The following is a 22,767-nucleotide window of genomic DNA, read 5'->3' on the forward strand; positions in this document are numbered from 1 at the left end:
CCTATGACTATTTTGTTAGAAGAAAATTATAATAAAAAACCATGGAAGTTTCCTCACAGTTCAGTCCCACCCCTTAAAAGCATATAAACAAAACAAAAATGAAATTGAATATGTCCATTCTACTTTCACCACGAAACCTTCCCTTTCTCTCTTTCAACGCTTTCCTTTCCCTTTCTTTTTCCTTTCTTTCCTTATTCTCATTGCTATAAAACCCATCATTTCTATCATTAGCAAGAAAAAAAAACCAGACCCATTTTTTATTTTTATTTTTTAAAATTTTTTCCTGCTTGAAATTGCTCTCTCTGATAACCCCAAATCCTCAAGTTTCTTGTGGAGAGAGAAAAAACAGAAACCCAAAAACAAAAAAAGGGGAAAAAAATTCTAAATTCAGTATCCATTTTAATCGACAATTTAAAAGGATGGGTCAAGCTTTTCGCAAGCTCTTCGATACCTTTTTCGGTAACTCAGAGATGAGGGTATTTTCAATCTCTCTTTATTTCTTTTGTTTTGTTGATAATTGGCCATTTGCATCTCGTTTAGTTATATTAACTGAAAGTTGATCATCGTTAGGGTTCTTTTTTCTTGTACCCTATATAATATGGTTTTATAATTAATGTGGAGTTGAAGAAAAGTTCTTGACATGGATATTATAGGGTAGTTTTGCTGAAGATCTTATATCCCATTAAAGTCAGCTAGATGTCTGTGAATTTAGCTATATATTTTCAATGAATTCTGTGAATAGATACGGGTCAACCTCTAATGTAGAAATACGTGATTGTACTAAGATTTTTGTTGCATAGAACAAATTTTCACTTTTGGGTGTTTTGAGGAATGTGTTTGTATCATATTGAGTGCCGTTGTCTATTGCATCGAAAATTCAATCTTTTGTTTTGTTCAATGAAATGGAAGTGGGAAATGCAGGTGTTTTCTGTCATTGATTGAGTTGTATGCTGCAGGTATTTTCTTTTATCACGTTGGTTGTAGAAAAGAAAATGAATCCCAAATGTGTTCACACTTTAGTATTTGTTATAGCTTGCTCTTTCTTGAATGAGATAAATGAAAAACACGACAATTGTATAATGTCCTCCTAAGTTATGTTGAGAAGTTGAGTAACCTGATTTACCTTTGTTATCTTTTACTCTTGGTAAGGCTCAGCATCTATTTGCTAATGTTCAGAACATAGATATTTTCTCTGATTTTGAGTTCTATTATAATAGGATGTACATTCAATAATGTAGAACTAGAATGTTCGAAATTGCCAGACTTTTTCATTTGTCGAGATCCCATATGCATCAAATTATGGTTTATGTTTTTCTTTTTGGGGCAAAAGTCTTCTTGTGAAGCAAAATATTCTACTTAATGTTGTCACTTTTCCCCTTTAACTATCTAGTTTGATATTGTTATAAGAAATATTAAACTTTGTTGATTAGTTGTCATCATCAGTGCATCAAATCTTTCTTGGCAGTTCCTTGCCATGGAAGATGATAAGAATTCTGTTACACTAGTATTCTAGCCAATGCAAAGGGAACATGTTATTCTAACGTACTTATCTGGAAATTGCTCAGTAAAGTATTTATTTTTGAATTTATTCCTGAATTAGTTATCTTATTCGTCTGTATCCGTGCAACATGAAGTTATGCTAAATGTACAATGATATTGTATAGGATTTGATGCATTCCTGAAAAGGTTTGTAATGCCTTTATATGGTTCATGCTTTGTCCTATGTTTATTTTGTGGTTGAATAATATCTTAATATGTTGTTACTACGGGGCAATATATAATAGAATGCTTAGTTGATATTTTGCATTGTCATTAGACTATGTTAGAAAATTTAGAAATAGTAAATAATGCTATGAACCTGCGAATGATTGAAGTCGAAAAGTTGCTTAATTTACTTGTTTGTTGAGTTTAGGTGCCATGCTAGATATTCATTGATGAATCAAACATATATATGAATTATAATGCTGATCAGTTTAAATATGTATTGACCTTTTTTTGTTTTTAACTCTGGAGATAATGTTTTGATATGAGTTCACCCTAGAAATTAGAGTCCTGAGAATCATTGAAGTCAAAATGTGACTTAATTTACTCATTTGTTGAAATTAGGTTCTATGGTAGATATCTTAGAAGGACCAATAGAGATGAGTTATAATTCTGATCAGTTTATATTTGTATTATCCGTTTTTCCCCTAACTTGAGAGATACTGTTTTGATATGAGTTCACCTTAGAAACTAGGATCCAAGCCAGTGCACTTTTGACATATTAGTACATTGATTCAGATTTCTGAATTTAGGTAGTAGCATAATTCACATGTCTTACTCTTTTCTGTACCACATCTGGGCATGCTATTATTTATCTCAGTCTATTATTGAAGGTTCTTCTACTTTATGTTTACTCTTGCAATTAGATACCAGTACAGTTCACCTTTTATTTTTTATTAAAAAAATCACTTTATATTCTCCTTTCTCGTTGTGATTTTCTGGAACTGGTTCAGGTTGTGATGCTTGGCCTTGATGCAGCTGGAAAAACAACTATATTGTACAAGTTGCACATTGGAGAAGTTTTATCAACTGTCCCCACTATTGGTAGGCAACTTAGTCTATAATAACTTGATTTTAGAAACGGTTAACTATATGATTGAGACTCTTGTATTTTGCTGTTCTTTCTTTTCCTTCTTTTTTTTTTCCTTTGGGTCCTCACTGGGAGAATGGAACTAGAACTCTAACTGGCATTGGATCTGAAATCCCAAGGAAAGAAAAGTCTCTCTTAGCCCTATATCCTTCTTGCCTGGCCTACTATATAGCCTGATAGATTGGCCTTGCCAGCGTAGGATTCCCCCGCACCCCCCGTAAAATGCCCGCTATCAATAATAGCTTTAGGCATGAGAAAAAAAAGGTTTCAACCTATACACCCAGATCCTCCATCCATATAAGCTTGCTTTTGTTTGACACATTCTCAGTCCTAATGTTCACTAAAATTGGCATGCAAGGTTCCACTTCAGGAAGGACTAAAACCATAACGCTAAAACTAATTCACTTTTTTTTTTTCTCAAAATGCTACATCAAATCTGAATAAAACTAGCAAATCTGTCAGAGTGGACTAGTGGGCCCTTATGATAAGATTATTTTTCCTAGTTGGCCAAATCACTATTCAAGGGACTGTATAGTTTAAGGAAATATTAATTCAGTAATAAATTATCATTCTAGTTGTTCTGTTGTCTTGCATTACTGATGAGTTTAGACTCACTTCAAGTCTTCAATAACAAGTATTAACTGATTTTATAAAGTTCCCTGACTGTGTCATGCACCTGCTTTGTACAGCAATGTGGTTGTTGTTTGGGATAGAGAAACCGTGCTTCTCTAGTCTTCGTCCCTATAGGTGCTTTGTGAACAAAGTAATTGAGTTTTGTGAACTCTGATTCAGTGTGTATTAGATATATCATTGATTAGATTTTTCTTTTTGTTTAATTTATTTTCCTTCTATATTCGCTGAATCAATTTTTTTCCTCAAAATTTAATTTTGACATAGATCATTGATTAGTGTTATGGCCCATTTTTCTATTCCTCACATAATCTTTGGTTGAAATTTTGGCTTTAAATTGGATTTATTAACTTTTTTTCCTTGAGGTGGATAGACAAGTTGATATGAGTAATGAGTTCTTATTGATGTCTCCTTCAGGATTCAATGTGGAGAAAGTTCAATATAAGAATGTGATGTTTACAGTTTGGGATGTTGGTGGACAAGAGAAACTAAGGCCACTCTGGAGGCACTACTTTAATAACACAGATGGATTGGTGATAATTAGCGCTCTCTCTCTCCTCTTAAAAAAATGGAATACATTTTCACCCTCCAATTGTTCTTCTGATTGTTTTGTTAATTTGTCAAAACTGAAAGATTTTATTTGTTAAAGTGATTTTACTCCGTTCTTCACTACTGATTGAAAAGATAAGCTATTCATCTCTCTCTCTAATACATATTTCTGTTCAGATCTACGTTGTTGATTCCTTGGACCGAGAGAGGATTGGGAAAGCTAAAAATGAATTTCAGGTTGTAAATTTAGAAGGTACAGAAACTTGTTAAGCATTTGGGCTTAATATTTGTCTAATTTTCTCTTTATGTTCTTTCAGACTATTATCAATGATCCATTTATGCTCAACAGTGTCATCTTGGTGTTCGCCAACAAACAGGACATGGTATGTTTTGTGTAGTTGTTTTGGACCTGTGTTTTTCTGTATACATTGCAAAGTGCTTGTGGTATCTGCTAGATGAACTATTCAGAACAAAAGCATGCAATTTTTAGTAATCTGACATAACAATCTTTTGGTTATTTTACTTTCTCACATGTAATGGAAAAGTGAACTGTTGAGAACAAGACATGCAATGTTGCTTAATCTGACATAACAGTCTTTTGGTTATTTTCCTCATGCAATTTTGCAAAAGATTAATAGCAGCAAAGAAACTGACACTTTAATAGCATTTACAATTGTAACACATGGATAGCATTAGTAATGTTGCATATTTTTATGTGCATAGAATTCGAACTTACTTATGCTCTGTGCTCTTCAATATAGTTTAACATGTCTGCTTATCATAGTGATTTACATCTTACCTTTGAAGATCTATGAACAAAACCTTACTTCATTGTTCAATATTGATAAAATGTGGCTCTTGTATATAGCTGCATGTTTGATGACTTCATTCACTGTATGAACTGTAAATCCTTCAACCAAGGGTCCTTATCAAAGTTCCCCTTGCTCTCTCATTCCCCTTAACTTTTTTCTACTTCAAGAAGGCGTCATTTTACCATTGTCTGAAAACTTTGATTGCCTCAAAATTGATCATCTTTGGCATAATATGGAAAAAGCATGTGAAAGTGCAGCATGGCTGCTTTAATTCCTTGGACTAAACAGTAAACACTATTGTAGTGTTGCTTTTTGGTTGGATGAAATTATGACACATGAGTTTTCTAGAGTTCTCTGCTAGAAGACGCAGCATATATATGTGGACCAGGTTGTTGTGAGAGTATCATTACTTCTGTTTGATTAAATTTTGACCTGTTTGGTTTTTGTGATATTTGCCTAGAACAATGATACATTTTCATTAATAGTATCAAGATATTCATGTGATCTTAGCATGTGTTTTATCCTGTTAGAGACCTGTATCAATACTATTTGCCCCCGTATTTTCTAGCATTTGCTGGTTGTAACATGAATTTCTAGTTAGATTGTCTCAACTATATCAATGGCTCTCTTTCCTTGTGTACTTTTTGGTATAATATGTACATCCAAGGTAAAATGAGATCTAGGTGGCATGGGAGATTGTTGCCCTCTTAAATGTGTTTTTATCCTAATAAATTTGGTTAAACAATGGATTTGGCGGAGTTGGAATTCCCCTATAACAAGCAATGCTTAGCGAATGGATAACCAAAATACATATAGAAACATTTATTGTAGTTCTGTTTTTGGGCGAAAGTAAAATCCGTGAAGCTAGATTGTAGGCTAACGCTGAAGTTCATTTTGCTTCCTGGCTTAAAATTCAATGGCTCTTTTGTATGGATATCGTGTTGTTATTCTCCGTTCTCACATTACTACTAATGATGTAATGTGGAGATCGATTGTGTAGGACTGAGCATCAATATCTAATCCTTTTAGCATTCATCATTCCGTTAAGCTTGTTTTCGTGACAGATGAAAAGGGCTAGTTTTTCTTACCTCTTCCTTCTCCCATTTTGCTTTGGCTGAATAATTGAGATGAAAACTGCAGTCTTGCACGCTTATTTTTTCGAGCTTGCTAGTTGAACTAAATCAACCATTATTTGCTTTTCCTTGTACTATGATGCATGCATCAAAGTTCCCTTACAAAAATGTCTCTTTCAGTTTATCTGATTTTGTGTTTTCTCTTTCCAGAAAGGAGCAATGACTCCAATGGAAGTATGTGAAGGATTAGGCCTTTTTGATCTGAAGAACCGAAAATGGCACATACAAGGTACTTGTGCACTTAGAGGAGATGGTCTCTATGAAGGCTTGGACTGGTTAGCCAGTACGCTCAAGGCAATGAGAGCTGCTGGATATTCATCGATAGGTTCATCATCATTCTCATAAACACAGGTTCCAACCCCTTCTCTTGCCTATATTCCCATTAAAACGGAGCTCGTAAACAAGAAAATGATTCTTGACAACTTCATTCCCAGATGCATCATCATCATTGAAGCTTGTAAGCCGTGTTTAAATCACTAGGAAGTTCGATGTTGTAATCGAAGTGTTTTTTTTTTTAATCGGTTTAGTCTAAAAGCTGATGAAAGTCTAGTGGGGGGGTGTTTCCCCTTGCATCTTATATGGCACTTAGATGAGTGAGTTTCTACCAACGTGTGCATATTAAAAAAGGCAGGTATTACATCAAATGAATTTCATTTGCTTACCAGGGATATTTAGATTATTGACCCATAAAACTCATATAAAGTGGAAAATGATTGTCATTTTGAGTTTTCTTTTGTTTTTTCAGTCAAGAATTTGAGGTTGCAATGCTTGGTTTCTGGAATTTTCGTCGGATACGATTATCGCCTTTTAAAGATGATTGTATGAACTATGCTAATCGTATGTAAAGTAAAATTATTATACATTATATCAGGTCAGCCCTACTTGCTATATTTAATAATTCAACGTTTAGATAATGGGTAAATTCGACTCTAGTCGACTCCTTTGTAAGGTTGAAGTTGACTTTAGCCAAAAATAAAGGTTAAATTGATAAAGATTAAAATGAAAATGTAAATTTTAAGGATTAAATTTGTTATTATACCTTAAATCTTTTATTAAATTAAATTTCATTCTTATTTAATGCATTTTGACAGAAAATGAAAATTAAAGTAATGTCTCTATATCCTATTTGAATTTGTACTAATAAAAAAGCTTAAGATTTTTATTAAAGAATTGTTTGTGAATTGATATGATTATAAATTTGAAATCATAAAATAATGGATTTCAGTTATTTTAGTTTTTCAACCAAAATTTTCAAATACACCTCAAATTTATTTATAAATTTCCAATTTTGTGTCTAAAAATAAAGAAAAAAAACATGGGTGTAGGTGTTGCTAATTAAAATTGATGAATGAATTGTCATATTTTCATAAAAGACAACATCAAATATTATTTTCATAAATGAATGAACTAACTATTTTAAAGAAATATTGCAAAATAGAAACATCAAATATTTTCATATATGTTAGATAATTAATTTATGGAAATTATATCTAAAATCATTATTATTAGGTATCATTGCTGTTTAAACAATGAGATTCTAATTGAAAATTTGCTCATATAAATATGATGTATGAGACTATCCTTTTATCATAACTCATTCTTCCTTTTTAAACTAAAAATGACTGTTAAAATAGAGTCGTCGTAGATTTTCATGATTTTATCTATGTTATTCATGATTTTTGAAGCACAAAAATTTGATAGAAGGGTTTTGACACTCGAAAGATCCAATCCTCTTCATGACCATTCTGCCATTAAAAATGTCATCATAAAGAAAGAAACTCCGGGAGGACCAAATCCTCTTCATAACTCTAATCCTCCACTAGCACTTAGTGGTTTTAATGTCATTGTGAAGAGAGAAGCTCCGAGAGGTCCAAATCCTCTTCATATTTCTAATCTTCCGTTGGCACCTAGTGGTTTAAACATCATTGTGAAGAGATAAACTCTAGGAGGACTAAATCCTCTTCATAACTCTAATCCTCTGCTGGCACATGGTGGTTTTAATATCATTGTGAAGAGAGAAACCCCGGGAGATCCAAATCCTCTTCATAATTCTAATCCTCTGTTGGCACCTAGTGGTTTAAACATCATCATGAAGAGAGAAACTTTAGGAGGATCAAATCCAATTCGTAATTCTAATCCTCTGCTAGCACTTAGTGGTTTTAATGTCATTGTGAAGAGAGAAACTCCGGGAGGACCAAATCCTATTCATAACTCTAATCCTCCGTTGACACCTAGTGGTTTAAACATCATTGTGAAAAGAGAAACTCCGGAAGGACCAAATCCTCTTCACAACTCTAATCCTCTGCTAGCTCTGGGCATATGATTAATCCGAGTCATTTTTTTTAATACAATCCACAATTATTTAAATAAAATAAGATATTGTTTTATACATTATTTTATGAAATATTATGTTGTTTTATTATCATGGTTACTGTTCTTCAGTTTCATAGATTAGAGATTGAATACATCAACTTATGAAAAACATGGTTCTGTAGAAAGCTATAATGATTTATTTATTAGATTAATCCAAACAGAAACTATTTTAATATCTTATAATAAGATATAATATAAATCATATATTTTACTTATCGTTGATATAATTATGTTAATCTTATAAAATCTTACGTTAGTATTATTTAAAATAAAAAGTACTATCATTTTTATTTTAAAATATATTTTATTTAATTAAGAATATATTATATAAAATAGAGGGTTCATTTATCCAAAAAATCTCAGTTGAATTAGGTGAGTCATTGTATGCCCCAACATCGTCTGGTAATTCTCATTCTGGATGACCTGATTTTGTAGCTGCCTCTTTGAATGCTGCTTTCAAGTACTTGTCATAGCACTGCAAAACGGCTTCTTAATAAGTTTGTGGTTCAGGGACAGCAGAGATGTTAGCAGCAAAACTATGAATATGATGTGGTAAATGAGAAATTGCATACTGACCTGATTCAAGTGGAGCAGAGGATTGGTTAGAATAAACATAGTCTTTCATCTATTGTGGATGTTTAGGGAGATGCAAATTACGACTTAATGAGATGTAGGTGATGAAGACACAATAGGTGAATCAGGTGGAGGAACGAGTATGACAAATGGTGAATCGGGTGGTGAAGCCATGATATTAGGTAGAGGAGAAAGTGAATTATCAATCTCAAGAAAAGTGGTATCATTGGATGTAGGAAAGAAAAAAAAGAGATTTAACTGGAAAAGTGATTTCATGAAAAATGAATACCCCATGAATATAGACGGAATTGCTTTGGGCGAAATTTGTCACTATAATGAGGTGTGATAACGTAGCAAAGACAACCAGAAACCCTTAAATAAGAACATCAGCTAGTTTCTTATAGAAAACTTTTCTAACCTAAAATAGGAGTTGGTAAATAATTAATGATAAAACAGGTTGCTAAGACACACTCACCCAAAAATTTAAAATGCATATTAGACTGAAATTTTAAAAATTGAGCTACTTCAAGTAAATGTCGATATTTACGCTCGGCCACCCCATTTTGCTGTGGAGTGTGAGTACATAAACTTTGATGTATAATTCTCATGGGACTAAAATATTCATTACACAGTCTTAAAAAATTCACATCCATTATCACTTAAAATAGTTTTAACAGTGTAGCTGAAAATCATGACAAAGAATTGCTAGAGTTGTACAAGAACATCACTTTTTAAACGTAAAAGATGCACCCAACTCATACAAGTAAAATCATCTACAATGGTCAAGAAATATCTATGCCCACTATGGGTTGAAATCCTATACGGACCCCACAAGTCTAAATGAATAAGAGAAAACACTACCTCAGCCCGAGTTTTACTTATTGGAAATGACAATCTAGTTTGTTTTGCTAATGGGCATACAAAACATTTTAGTATAGAAGTACTATTGGAAAAAATGCAAATAGAAGCATGACCAAGATGGGAATGCCAGAGTAAGGAAGAATCAGTAGTGGTAGTTGTACGAAATAAGATGTTACCCACGGTTGGTGTAGAAGTTGGTGACAAAGTTGAAGCTGAAGTTGGTGAAGAAACAATTCGAGAAGGTTGAAGGATGTACAGACCACCTTGCTCTTTACCAATCCTCTTTTATCTTTCCACTTGAGTGATCCTGAAATATGCAAAAATAGGGATAAAACGAAACAAAACAATGCAAGTCTTTAGTGAGTTTAGAAATTGAAAGCAAATTATAACGGAAGTTTGGTATATATACAACACATTGGCTAATCTAATATCAGGAGAAATAGTACAAGAACTAATGTGTGTGATTGGTGACGAGGAGCTAGTAAGTAATCAGACACAAGACGAAGATGATGCACATGAAACAGCAAATTCCAAATGTTGAAAGTTAGATAGCATGTGGTTGGTGGCACCAGTGTCCAAAATGCATTCACAAGGCGGGACGATACTTGCCAAACTAGTCTCTCAAACTTGCAACAACTGCTACCAAAGACTCCTTATTCAAAAAATTTAATATTTGTTGATATTGAGCTTGTGTGAATATAGGTGCTTGAGGAGTATTGGATGTGCCAACATCAGCAATTGCATCTATCGAGTCAGTTGCTACCACATTATTTACTACAAACCCAGTCAAATTCGAAATCCTTTTTGGTGAATTTAAAATCTAGAGGATATCTGATTAACTTGTAGCACCTCTTCCTTTTGTGTCCATGGATCTTGTTATGGTCACAAACACCATTGAACCGCTTTTTTTGAGCCATATTAGCCGAATACACCAATGTTGGATCTAAAGCAACTAGCCCTGAAGCATGATGCCTTTGAGATTCTTCTTGCATCAACATGGAATAAGCTTGATTGACAGTAGGTAACGGAGTCATTAACAGAATCTGACTACAAACAACACCATAAGTATCATTCAATCCCATTAGAAATTGGAACAAACGTTGCTGAACAACATGTTCAACTTTTTGCTTTGAGTGTCCTAAACAACCACAAGAAAAAAACGGAACGAGTGCATCATACTCATCCCAAAATAGATGCAATTTGGTGAAGTATACAGACACTGAAGCAGTCCCTTGACAATGAGAAGCAATCTCACGATACAGGAAAAAAACTCGAGAACCATCAACCTTGTTGAAATGTTCACTAAAATCAGTCCAAACCATTACTGCACTAGAAGCAAAGACTATTCCTGCTGAAAGTTCCTTGCTGACAATGTTTAAAATCCAGAATAACACTATAACATTGTATCGGTCCCATTGTGGATGCAAATCGATTGTCACCAAGTCTTTGGGACAAGTACCATCCACCAAACCCAATTTTTTCTTCGCCAACAATGCTATTCACATTGCTTTGGCTCCAAATAGTATAATTCTCAAACCCAAGAAGTTGATGAGAAACTAGTTGTGCACCTGGATTATCAGATGGATGTAAGTGTAATGGATGGTTGAAATCTACAGTAGAACCCGATGGAGTCACCATTCTCACCAAACAACAATCAACAAGTAAAAACCGACACTTTTGGTTTAAGAAAGTTACCAATTAACAAACAATCAAGCAGAAGAGATCTGTAAAAAAAGATGACAAATGTAAATTGATAAAACCAAACAATCGATCAAAGTTAACCTACGAAAGAGGAGATGTACAAAAGAGAATGATAGGCTGAGGAGAGACTCACGTTAACCAGAAAAAGATAATTGACAGTGGCTCTGATACCATGTTGAGAAACATCGGTGACTGTAGTCAACCCGTGACATGTCCGTGATGAACAAAAGAGAAGCAAGACAGAGGAGCAAAGACGACAGCTAAGGCACAAAAAAGGAAAAAGAAAAATAATTGAAAAGTAACCTTCATTAAGGGAAAAAAAGATATATTTAAAATTACAACCACAATATATTTATATACCAACAGATTAGTCCCTAACCAACTAACCAATTAACAGTTTCTAGTTAGATTACAAACTAAAACATTAACTAACCTATAACTATCAGCTAACCTTTCAACAGGACGGTCACGGGTCCCCTTTTTCTTTTGCTTTTTCAACCTTTTTTTTAGCAATTAAAAAAATAATTTCAAATTATTTCCTGGTGCCGCCTAACATGTCGACGACACTATTAAAAATATTTTTTTAATCCGATATATTAAAGAAATATAGGTATCCCATCGAAAAACGTGCAGTCTTTCCTAACACAATAGTAAAAAAATATTTTTTTAAAAAACTAATCATGTTGTAATAATTAGGAGGAAGTGGGGGTGGTGTCGCCAATTGGTTACGCGGCACCAGTGAGCTATTGTAGTGTTTACCTATTCCGGTAAATAAATTTTCTCCTATCCTATTTCAATAGTAAATTATTCTTTTTTTATATTAGTTGGGGAAAAAGCCTAAAAATAAAAATGAAAAGTGTAAATTTTGGATTAAATTTATTATTATACCTTAAATATTTTATTAAACAAATTTCATGCTTCTTTAATGTGTTTTGACAAAAGTGAAAATTAAAGTGATTTCTCTATATCCTATTTGGAATTTGTACTAATAAAAACTAAAGATTTTTTATTAAAGAATTGGTTGTGAATTGATATGATTATATAATTGAAATCATAAAATCATGGATTTCAATTATTTGAGTATTTATATGTACTATTTTTTCAACTAAAATCATTTTTGGAACCAAAATTTTCAAGTACACCCCAAATTTATTTATAAATTTCCAATTTTATGTCTAAAAAAGAAAAGAAAAACATGGGTGTAGGTGTTGCTAATTAAAGTTTGATGAATGAATTGTAATATTTTCATAAAAGACAACATCAAATATTATTTTCATAAATGAATGAATTATTTTAAGGAAATATTACAAAATAGGAACATCAAATATTTTCATAAATTTTAGACAATTAATTTATGCAAACATTATAAGTAAATGGAAATTATATCTAAAAATCATTATTATTAGGTATTAGTGCTATCAAATAGTGAGATTCTAAGTGAAAATTTGCTCATATAAATAGATGTATTAGACTATCCTTCATATCATAACCCTTTTTTCCTTTAAACTAAAAATGGTTGTTAAAATGGAATTGTCGTTGATTTTCATGATTTTGTCTATGCTACTCATGATTTCTGAAGTACGAAAAGTTGATAATTTAAATGATCGAAAGTTTTTAACACTTAGAAGCTCTAATCCTCTTCATGATCATTCTACCATTAAAAATGTTAAAAATGTCATCATGAAGAGAGAAACTCCGGGAGGATCAAATTCTCTTCACAATTCTAATCCTCTTCAGGTACCTAGTGGTTTTAATATCATTGTGAAGAGAGAAACTCCGGGAGGACCAAATCCTCTACATGATTCTAATCCTTTGCGGGCTCTTAGTGGTTTTAATGTCATTGTGAAGAGAGAAACTCCGGGAGGACCAAATCCTCTTCACGATTCTAATCCTTTGCAGGCACTTAGTGGTTTTAATGTCATTATGAAGAGAGAAACTCCGAGAGGACCAAATCCTCTTCACGATTCTAATCCTTTGCAGGCTCCTAGTGGTTATAATGTCATTGTGAAGAGAGAAGCTCCGGGAGGACCAAATCCTCTTCACGATTCTAATCCTCTGCAGGCTCCTAGTGGTTTTAATGTCATTGCGAAAAGAGAAACTCCGGGAGGACCAAATCCTCTGCAAGCACTTAGCGATTTTAATGTCATTGTGAAGAAAGAAACTCCAGGAGGACCAAATCCTCTTCATAATTCTAATCTTCCGTAGGCACCTAGTGGTTTCAATGTCATCATGAAGAGAGAAGCTCCGAGAGGACCAAATCCTTTTCACGATTCTAGTTCTCCGTAGGTACCTAGTGGTTTTAATGTCATTGTGAAGAGAGAAACTCCGGGAGGACCAAATTCTCTTCATAACTCTAATACTCTACTAGCTCCAAGCATATAATTAATCAGAGTCTTTTTTTTTTTTAGAATAATCCAAGTCAATTTTCATTATTAGTGTAACAATCCACAATTATTTAAATAAAATAAGACATTGTTTTATACATTATTTTATGAAAAGTTATGTTCTTTTATTATCATGGTTTTACTGTTCTTCAATTTCATAGATTAGAGATTGAATACATCAACTTATGAAAAAAAATTGTTCTGTGGAAAGCTATAATGATTTATTTATTAGATTAATCCAAACAGAAACTATTTTAAGATCTTATAATAAGATATAATATATTATCATTTATCATGGAAATAATTATGTTAATCTTATAAGATCTTACGTTAGTATTATTTAAAATAAAAGTACTTTATTTTTATTTTAAAATATAATTTATTTAATTCAGAATATATTATCTAAAGTAGAGGTTCATTTAAAATATATTATATATATGTGTGTGTTTCTTCCATTGAAATATAATACAAGGTCTAATTATTGTTTTAGTCCTTGTACTATACTGAAATTCGAGACTTGATCATTCTATTGTTACAGGTTCGAGTTTTCTTGGACTCGAGTTTATTTTGCCAACTTTACTCTATATTCTATTTGTAATTTGTATTAAGTAATTTTAAGACTGTAATTAAAAATAGCCTATATAATTAAAAAAATCACTTAATATTTTTTTAAAATTTGTGATTTAATATGATTATATATATTTGAAAACATAAAATCATGAATTCCAAACATTTAAGTATTTATGTGCTATTTTTTCAACTGAAATAATCTTTTGGAATGAAAATTTTCAAATACACCCATAGTTTATTTATAAATTCCCAATTTTATGTTTGAAAAATAAAAAGAAAAGAAAAGAAAAACATGGGTATAGGTGTTGCTAATTAAAATTGATGAATGAATTGTACTATTTTCATAAAAGTAAACATCAAATATTATTTTCATAAATGAATGAATGAATTATTTTAAGAAAATATTACAAAAAAAAAGGAACATCAAATATTTCCATAAATTTTAGATAATTACTTTATGGAAACATTATAAGTAAATGGATATTATATCTAAAAATAATTATTATTATGTATCAATGCTATTTAATAGTGGGATTCTAATTGAAAATTTGCTCATATAAATATAATGTATTACACAATGCTTCTTATCATAAGTCATATTTTTTCTTTAAACTAAAAATGCCTTTGTCTATGTTACTCGTGATTTCTGAACACAAAAAGTTTGATAGTATAAACTCTTCATAATCATTTTATCGTGAAGAGAAAAATTTCTGAAGGGTCGAATCCTTTCTTAACTGTAATCTTTCGTAGACACCTAGTGGTTTTAATATTGATGTGAAGAGAGAAACTGGACATTAGCTCAATTTACATATTTATTGTACTTAATTTTGATTAATTTTTGAATGAGACGTCATTAATTTTAGGTTTATTATTTGATTTTTGATTAGTGCACAAGTAAGATCGGAAAGTAAAAAAGAATTAGAATTTGAATTGATATAAAAGTTTGGTTGAAGGATCACAATAGAATTTTTAGAACTTCATTTAGAAGATTTATTTGTAAAAATATTACTTTAAAATTTTTTGATTAGGATAATATTTTAATTTACTAGTACTTTATCTCTTAAGTTATTTTAGATAACTCTTTAATAATATTAGATTAAATTTCATTAGTAGCTAAATTTTCCATCTACCTTTAGGCCGATAAATAATCCGGTAGAGAGTTATGAGATATGAACCTACATTTTAAAACCTTCAATCTGGTATTTGTCGTTTCTCCGGTTTAGGAGATAGACACCGTCATCTCACAAATTTATATTAATAACAAGTTAAACAAAACTCATTGATTCAGTTTTGATAGGCGTACTGTTGGAAGTATCGAGTCGACCGTCTATTGTATTCGGTCTACCGAAAAAAAGTTGGCTTGTCCAAGTAAGAAGTTAGTTGGATTCTGTCAAGGTAAATAGCAATCGGATTTAAACGACCTGAGCAGTTGAGGTTGTTGGTTCGAGTTTGGCCCTTCTAGTTCACAAGGCTACCGAAGAGCTAAATCTTGGATGCGTGTTTTGTGGTTGTTCGTTTGATAAAGATTAGTTGTTGGGCATTCTTGTAATTAATTTACACATAGAAGGGTTGGTGATTTTGGGCATCCTCGATCACTATAACTAACTTATTGGTTGAAGGAAAAGACTTCTTATCAAGGATTAGTTTGAAATCGGAACAAAATCGAGCATGAAGCTAGAAATTTGTCATATCACTTTATTTAATTAATTTTCGTTTTTGCTTATTTTTACTGTTATTTTAATTTCAATTATTTTTATTATTTCTATTAGATTTAAATCCCCCTTTTGAATTTTGCACAGACCATCACACGTCGTGGGCACGACAGTTGCCTAGATGCACAAACTTGGTTGAACCGGACAATAATTTTAGATATTCCAGTCTCTATGAGATTGACCCTACCCCCTATATTGCTATTTTTTTACTGTTTAGGCTTAGGAATATTATTTTTGGTGGATTCAACACCCATTAGAAACTCTGAGAAACCAAATCCTCTTCATAACTCTAATCCTTCATTGATACCTAGTGGTCTTAATACCATCGTGAAGAAAGAAACTTTAGGAGGGCCAAATCCTCTTCATAACTCCAATCCTTTGCAGACACCTGGCGATTTTAATATCATCGTGAAGAGACAAATACCGGAAGGACCAAATACTTTTCATAGTTCTAATCCTCTATTAGCACCTAGTGGTCTTAATATCATCACGAAGAAAGAAACTCCAAGAGGACCAAATCCTTTTTATAACTCTAATAGACACTTGGTGGTTTTAATATCTTTATTAAGAGAGAAACTCTAGGAGGACCGAAACCTCTTCATAACTCTAATCCTCCGCTGACACCTAGTAATTTTAATATTAATGTAAAGAGACATACATCAGAAGAATCATAACTCTAGCCCTCCACCGGCACTTAGTGCTTTTAATATCATCATGAAGAGACAAATGCCAGCAGAATCAAATCCTTTTTATAACTCTAATCATCCGCTAGTTCCGGACAATTGAATAATCCAAGTAAAACTTTGGCTAGGAATAAACTTTTTATGGGCTTGGACACAAATAGTCATTTTAGAGTATAAAAATAATTTTATATTAATATTTATATATTTTTATAATTAATTTAAATAAAAATATTTTGAAGAAATTTTAATATAAATTTAGGTTAGGAGAGGCCTATCTTTCATTTTCTTAAAAAAAAATTGAAAGAATTTTCTTAAAAACTTTTGTATATGAAGCAAGGTTGTTGACACCATACAGAATTGGTTGGATCGGGAATTAGTCGATAAATCAGGTTGAAGTAAGGAAAAAAATTGATTGACTCGTGAATCGACACGATTCAGTTAAACTAGTTGAATTAAATTTTTATCATTTTAATTATAATTTTTAAAAATTTTATAAATTTTAAATAATTTATTTAATTGAATCTAGATCGATCACTTAAATAAAAAATCGATAATTTAACCTATTCGATCACATGTCTAATTTCGAAACTGGAATATGTTGGGATAACAAATATAACAACAACAGATAATTAAACTGAACAACAACTGCCTTATTATTTTTCTCACAAATATAACTTAGGTGCAAGTACACTGCATATAGATTTTCTCCATTACAATCACCATATATGTAACAAAGCTGATTATTCCACTCCACTTCATAGCCTGAGCTTTTATTCATTAACTTATTATTAATCCAAGCACTTGATCTTCCATATATATATATGTATATATATATCAGCCATCAACTTTCATGTCTGTTTCTTCATCCCATGGAAACGGCTTCATTGGCGTGGTTGCATCAAGAAGGTCTTCAATCGGAATCTTCGGCTTTGAACGTTTCAATGGCTTCAGTTCTTTACCATACTTTGCCGGGTCTGAACAATACTCCTACAAAAACAAAACGAAAAAAAAAGTAACTAAATCAAACTCGAATAGCTTACGAAAAAACTCATCTTATACGTACTTGGTCGGCATGCATCTTCTTCACGAAAATTTTGAACAGCTCGAAATTGGTGTCTTCGAACAAATCATCAGATGAACGAAGGTAGGTGAAGCCATGCATCTTTGGTACCCCCTTGTTTGTTATACCATTAGGCCTTGCGTTCAAACGGATTTGATTGTACGCATAGCTGTCGTACCTCGACAACGCATTCTTGCCTGCAACTTCAATATGCTCTCTCCACGCTCCACTGAAAACCTATTCGATGATAATTCAATCACGATTCGGGATTGAAACACACTAAAAAATAATAGTACATGAACCTTTTATAGATCTTCAAAACATCACAAAAACGTTTATCTTTTTTAGAGAACTTCACAGATAATATGACTTTCCGTGACGTTTACTAGAAAAGCCATTGAAATTCATACCTTTTGTGGCATTTTCGTAAACTAAAAAAAACATCACGAAAGATCAGATTTCTTGTAGTGATAGAATTCAACCGTCGATTTTTACCTGTTGAACAGGTTCTTGAGGCGCACTTTTAGCCGCAGCATCTTGCTCCGAGTCCCTCATCTCAAGGCACGTGAAATTCAGTATAGCAGTATCGTGCCTCGACAACATCCTAGCAATGGGGCGATACCCATCTCGATCGTACAGATTGTAATAACCAGCCGTTAGCTCGGCCGCATGGCTCGGGGAATTGTACCACCAGTGCATCCCAGATATCTAGCATCGTTTTCAAAAACATTGAATATTTTAATTTTCTTTTTTTTTAAAATACTCATGTCCAACACATATATCGGGCATATTTGCACTCACTTTTGCTGCTAACTTGAGCTTGCACCCTAGAAAAGCTTTGTTGGCCTCATCAAGGATATCATCACCATGGGTGATTAACTTGTTGGAATACCATGTCAAGAAGAATTTGCCTTTGTCAGTGAGATAAGTCCCATTTGATCCAAAAAACTCAGTTGAATCAGGTGTGTCATTGTATGTCCCAGCATTGTCTGGCAATTCCCATTCAGGATGACCTGCTTTTGTAGCTGCCTCTTTGAATGCTGCTTTTAGGTACTTGTCATAGCACTGCATGTAGGGTAGATTTTATGAAACATATAACATTATTAATTCCATGGAAATATCATGTAGTCTAATTGGTGTTTTTGTCCTTCTTGGTCCCTCTACTTGTATAGGGTTAGTAGCTGGTATAAATTTAGAGATGAAATGACCTAAACTGTTTGATGGATTCGGAACCAATCCGCTCTTATGAAGTAAATTTCCTTTTTAAAAAGTGGATGTAGGGTAAGATGAGATCATTTTTTTTATGTGGGAATGAAACAATTACAGTAATTGCTTACTTTGTTCTACTTGCGCTATATAAATTAACATTTTACCCTTATATATAACTATTAAAAGGGTAAACATGCAAAATGCATTATAGAAAACAAAAACCTAATGTTTTATGTTAAATTTTTTTTGAAAAGTTATGTATAAATATTTGTTTACCTTTGAAAAGATTAAAAGTATTAGAAATAATTAGCAAAAATCAAATTGAGGTGGGACTGGGTGGGGATGGATATGGGACGAGTGGTGGATCAAAATGTGCTAATTTTAGAGTGATGAATTTCACAACATTTGTCTCTGCCCTACTCCATTGTTATCCCTATAAAAGTTATTAATAGTGTGTTAACATAATTTGGTATACTTTGGTCCCTACCTTTAAAATGTTAGTAGTAGGTCTAAAATAACTCTGTCATAACTATTAACAACAAGATGTATCAATTTGGACCTACTTCTAATATTGTAAAAGAATAGGGGTTAATTCTTCCGAATCAAAGTAGAAAGATCAAACACCAAAATTCAGCATAATAGAGGGATTAAAGCCAAAAATAAACCTATATATATGTTTTTTTTTAGACCTGAAATTCTCCAATGCCAGGGAAAACCCATCCCAGGCTTTGAGGATAAGAGGGATATCTAAGCTCGCCTGCAGCACCAAGTCCCACTTCTATATCAATTATCACTTCTCCTATAAGATCTGCCATTGTCTCCTTGAAGCTCTTCATGTAATCACCATAAACCTGAAATTTGTTGTACAATCTTTCTCAGTAGGCAGTGTAAATTATATAATATAGATATATTTAACTTGGATTTTATCTTCTTTTTTTTAAGGGAAAGGGGTAGAGGTTGTTTAGGAATCCATTTCAGGATTGGTGCTGATTTAAGACATGATATCAATTTTTTTGTCACTTTACCCGTGATTCAATAAGAGAACTTACCAAAAGATTTCATTAAAGGGGTTCAAACAATAAATATACCAAAGACAAAGATACCTACCCCCAGTCCTTGTCTCCGTACCACTTGGTTGCATTGGTGAATATAATTAATAAAGAATACTTGTTTGAATAATTATCAATAGTGGGAGCTACAATGATGTTGCCTCCCAAAACGCAGATATGTGATAGAAACTGAAATTTAATTATTTTTGAAGGTTCAAAATGTAATTTCACAATTATTTTAATTTATAATTTCAATTTTTTTAAAAGGATTAAAAATAAATTTTACCATTTTAGCCCTCTTGGTACCATCCTTGCATGCAATATGTCTTATTTATATTTTACGTGAAAATATATAATAAGGTATTACACTACCAATAATTGTTTAGGACAAAGCGGAGAGCCGATGATATGGTTGGGTTCTCCAGTGAAGAAAGAGATAGAAAAAGATGGAGTGGAGACCCAAACCTCTTTTCTTAGCCCTCTTAAGGTACTTATATACGGGCTTCTGTGGAGTTGCATTAATGCTCTACTAAATGTAGGGTGGTTATATGAACCCGTTAGATTTATAGTGTCCAATTACGTATAATTTTATACATTATCAATAAATTAGATAGCTAACAAAATTATTCGAGTTTACTGTAAGTGCATCAAATATAAATCCTGTACCTGGACAGCAGTTCTTCCATGGAAAAGAGGGAGAAGATCAACACCAAGAGTGAGGTACTCCTTGTTCCTATCACCTTCCCTATCGGTGTAAAAGATATCAGGGTTTGCTTCTCCGATATCAAGCACCCATTGTGGGATTGGGATAGTCACTTCATCTCCTACATTCCCACCACATTGATGGAACGACATTATAGCTTGCATTTTCAATCCACATTCTTTGATTAGCTCCACCAAGCTCCGGTATGCACTCCAATCGTATTGCTTCGGTCCTTTCGATTCCACTATTCCCCACCACACGTCAGACATTACCCCATCGATACCGGCCATTTTCAGCTTCAACAGCTGCTGTTTCAGGCCTTCTTTGTCTAGGAGTACGTTATCGGTTGATATTATCTCCAACTGTGTGATACATTGGCCAACAAAGGTGAGCTTTGATGCAATGATCGGTAAAATTTTGGATTTCATTTTTGCATTTTATTTTTCGTAATTTAATCTTCTTCTTTTGTGATCGTATTAGTTTGAGGGGCGAAGCTAAAAGTTCGATATTGGGGACATAAAGTAAAATTTTAAAAGTTTAAGGGGCCAAAGGTTAAAATTTTGTTTAAAAAAGAGTTAAATTAAATACTTTGTTATTAGAAGGGACTAAAATTGCTATTACTCCATTTAACCAAAGGGGGCTAAGGCCCCCCTAGCCCCTTAACTACACCCCTGATCAATTTGTTTAAATAGTTAATATTATCTATTAATCCATATAAACATTTTAAATGAAATAGTTAAATAAAAAGAACAAATTATGTCAAATTATAGGGATTGAATATTAAATTTAAGTGTAATAGAAAGATCAAATTTGTAACTTGACAAACATATTCCGGTATGATTAATTCCCCTTGAACGTCACTAAACTATGAGATAAATTTAAAATTGATCTTTCAAATTAAAGTATTGTTCCAATCAAGTACCTCAATCAACCTGGTTTTCAGTTTTAGCATTAAATACACAAACTTAGATCTAACGTATTTCAAAATATTTAGTAATCCATACATGTTTAAAAAAAGAACCACATTAGATCCAAGTCGATATTTAACGTTAAAAGCTGACCTCCTAGATTAAATGGTAAAATTGTAATATAAGGCCCGCCAATGAGTAAAACATTAAATTTAAGTATTTTAAACCTTTAGTTAAATGGAAAAAAAAAATTCACTCTTCTAAATAACAAAAAAATTCTTGACTTTGCTTCTGAATTAAGATTCTGCTCTGATGTAATTAACCCATAAAAAGGGATTACATATATTAAAATGCAATTGGGAGCCTTACCGGGAGCATGACATAGACAGGCACATAATTAGCCAACATTTTTTTGCTCTCAGCCATGGATGAACTTCTAAGAGAATTGCAATAAACTTCAAACAAGATTTATACACGTGAAGAAAAGAAAATGGAGATTGCAGTGATGAACAAATGGAGATCATACCTCTCTATTTATAGGCAAAAAAAAAAAAATTGGAAAGGACAAATTAAAATCTATAATGCATTAAATTGTTGGGTACAATCTTTGGGATATCTTCATCATTGCTTTGGTTGAAAACACCTGCGAAAATCTTTCATGGGGCCTCATCTAAATCTCAAACGTGGCTAAATAGAGAAGAAAAACAAAGAGATATTTGATATAATTTATGTGAACATGGATTTTTTTGTGGGAAAATTAATAACATGCTAGAATTATTAATTAAAAGATCTTTAATCAAAATTAGGGACATTGAGTGGGGGAGAGGAAATAAGGGAAACATAGCTAAAGAGAAAGACAGCATCAAAAGAAAGAAAATAAAGGAAAGTGTAACGCCCCAATTTTCGGGAATTCTGTGAATGTTGACAAAATTTCATGCTTTGATTTTGTCATTTGTGAGTGAAATTATGAAATAGGACCTATGTGAAAATGTTTGAAAATGCTATAGGCTAAATTGAAGTGGCCAAATAAATAGGAGTGCAAAATAGGAGGATTTGCATGATAAACCTCCCATTTTACATGAAGTGACCAACCATCATGTTGTTGTAGACAAAATGTACACTTGATATCCATAATTTATGGTACAAATTGATACAAATTGATAATAGGTTAGGTAATGTTCCATGATAATGGGTTAGGTAAATGTTTCATGATAATAGGTTAGGT

At 32.4% G+C, this 22,767-nt stretch overlaps 3 protein-coding genes and 1 long non-coding RNA gene across 5 annotated transcripts; 2 read left to right on the forward strand and 2 right to left on the reverse strand.

Moving 5' to 3' along the window:
• Positions 1-38: 38 nt before the first annotated feature.
• LOC108474166 (uncharacterized) lies at positions 39-6,626 on the forward strand. Of its 2 annotated transcripts, none has more exons than XM_017776086.2 (7): positions 39-476; positions 2,496-2,586; positions 3,680-3,795; positions 3,989-4,048; positions 4,129-4,194; positions 5,907-6,107; positions 6,191-6,626. In XM_017776086.2, exons 1-6 carry the CDS (start codon positions 420-422, stop codon positions 6,099-6,101), a joined length of 585 nt encoding a protein of 194 aa, XP_017631575.1. In that variant the 5' UTR covers positions 39-419; the 3' UTR covers positions 6,102-6,107; positions 6,191-6,626. The 2 variants fall into 2 exon arrangements, with proteins under 2 accessions (XP_017631575.1, XP_017631576.1); XM_017776087.2 differs by having other exon boundaries at positions 6,502-6,626.
• Positions 6,627-8,413: 1,787 nt separating this feature from the next.
• LOC128284065 (uncharacterized) lies at positions 8,414-10,044 on the reverse strand. Its single transcript, XR_008274378.1, has 2 exons — positions 9,740-10,044; positions 8,414-8,604 (listed from the first exon to the last, which is right to left on the reverse strand). It is a non-coding gene; the product is annotated as an uncharacterized LOC128284065 (long non-coding RNA).
• Positions 10,045-12,944: 2,900 nt separating this feature from the next.
• LOC108471840 (uncharacterized) lies at positions 12,945-13,469 on the forward strand. The gene has a single exon (XM_017773393.1). The coding sequence runs from the start codon at positions 12,945-12,947 to the stop codon at positions 13,467-13,469; it is 525 nt and encodes a 174-aa protein (XP_017628882.1).
• A 3,698-nt stretch (positions 13,470-17,167) lies between these two features.
• LOC108472956 (beta-amylase-like) lies at positions 17,168-22,244 on the reverse strand. The gene is made up of 7 exons (XM_017774522.2): positions 21,912-22,244; positions 20,598-20,996; positions 19,572-19,733; positions 18,475-18,738; positions 18,169-18,381; positions 17,677-17,910; positions 17,168-17,600 (listed from the first exon to the last, which is right to left on the reverse strand). The coding sequence occupies exons 1-7, from the start codon at positions 21,966-21,968 to the stop codon at positions 17,448-17,450; spliced, it is 1,482 nt and encodes a 493-aa protein (XP_017630011.1). The 5' UTR covers positions 21,969-22,244; the 3' UTR covers positions 17,168-17,447.
• Positions 22,245-22,767: the final 523 nt, after the last annotated feature.

The sequence above is a fragment of the Gossypium arboreum genome, chromosome 11, assembly GCF_025698485.1.
Source record: "Gossypium arboreum isolate Shixiya-1 chromosome 11, ASM2569848v2, whole genome shotgun sequence".
NCBI classification, from domain to species: domain Eukaryota; kingdom Viridiplantae; phylum Streptophyta; class Magnoliopsida; order Malvales; family Malvaceae; genus Gossypium; species Gossypium arboreum.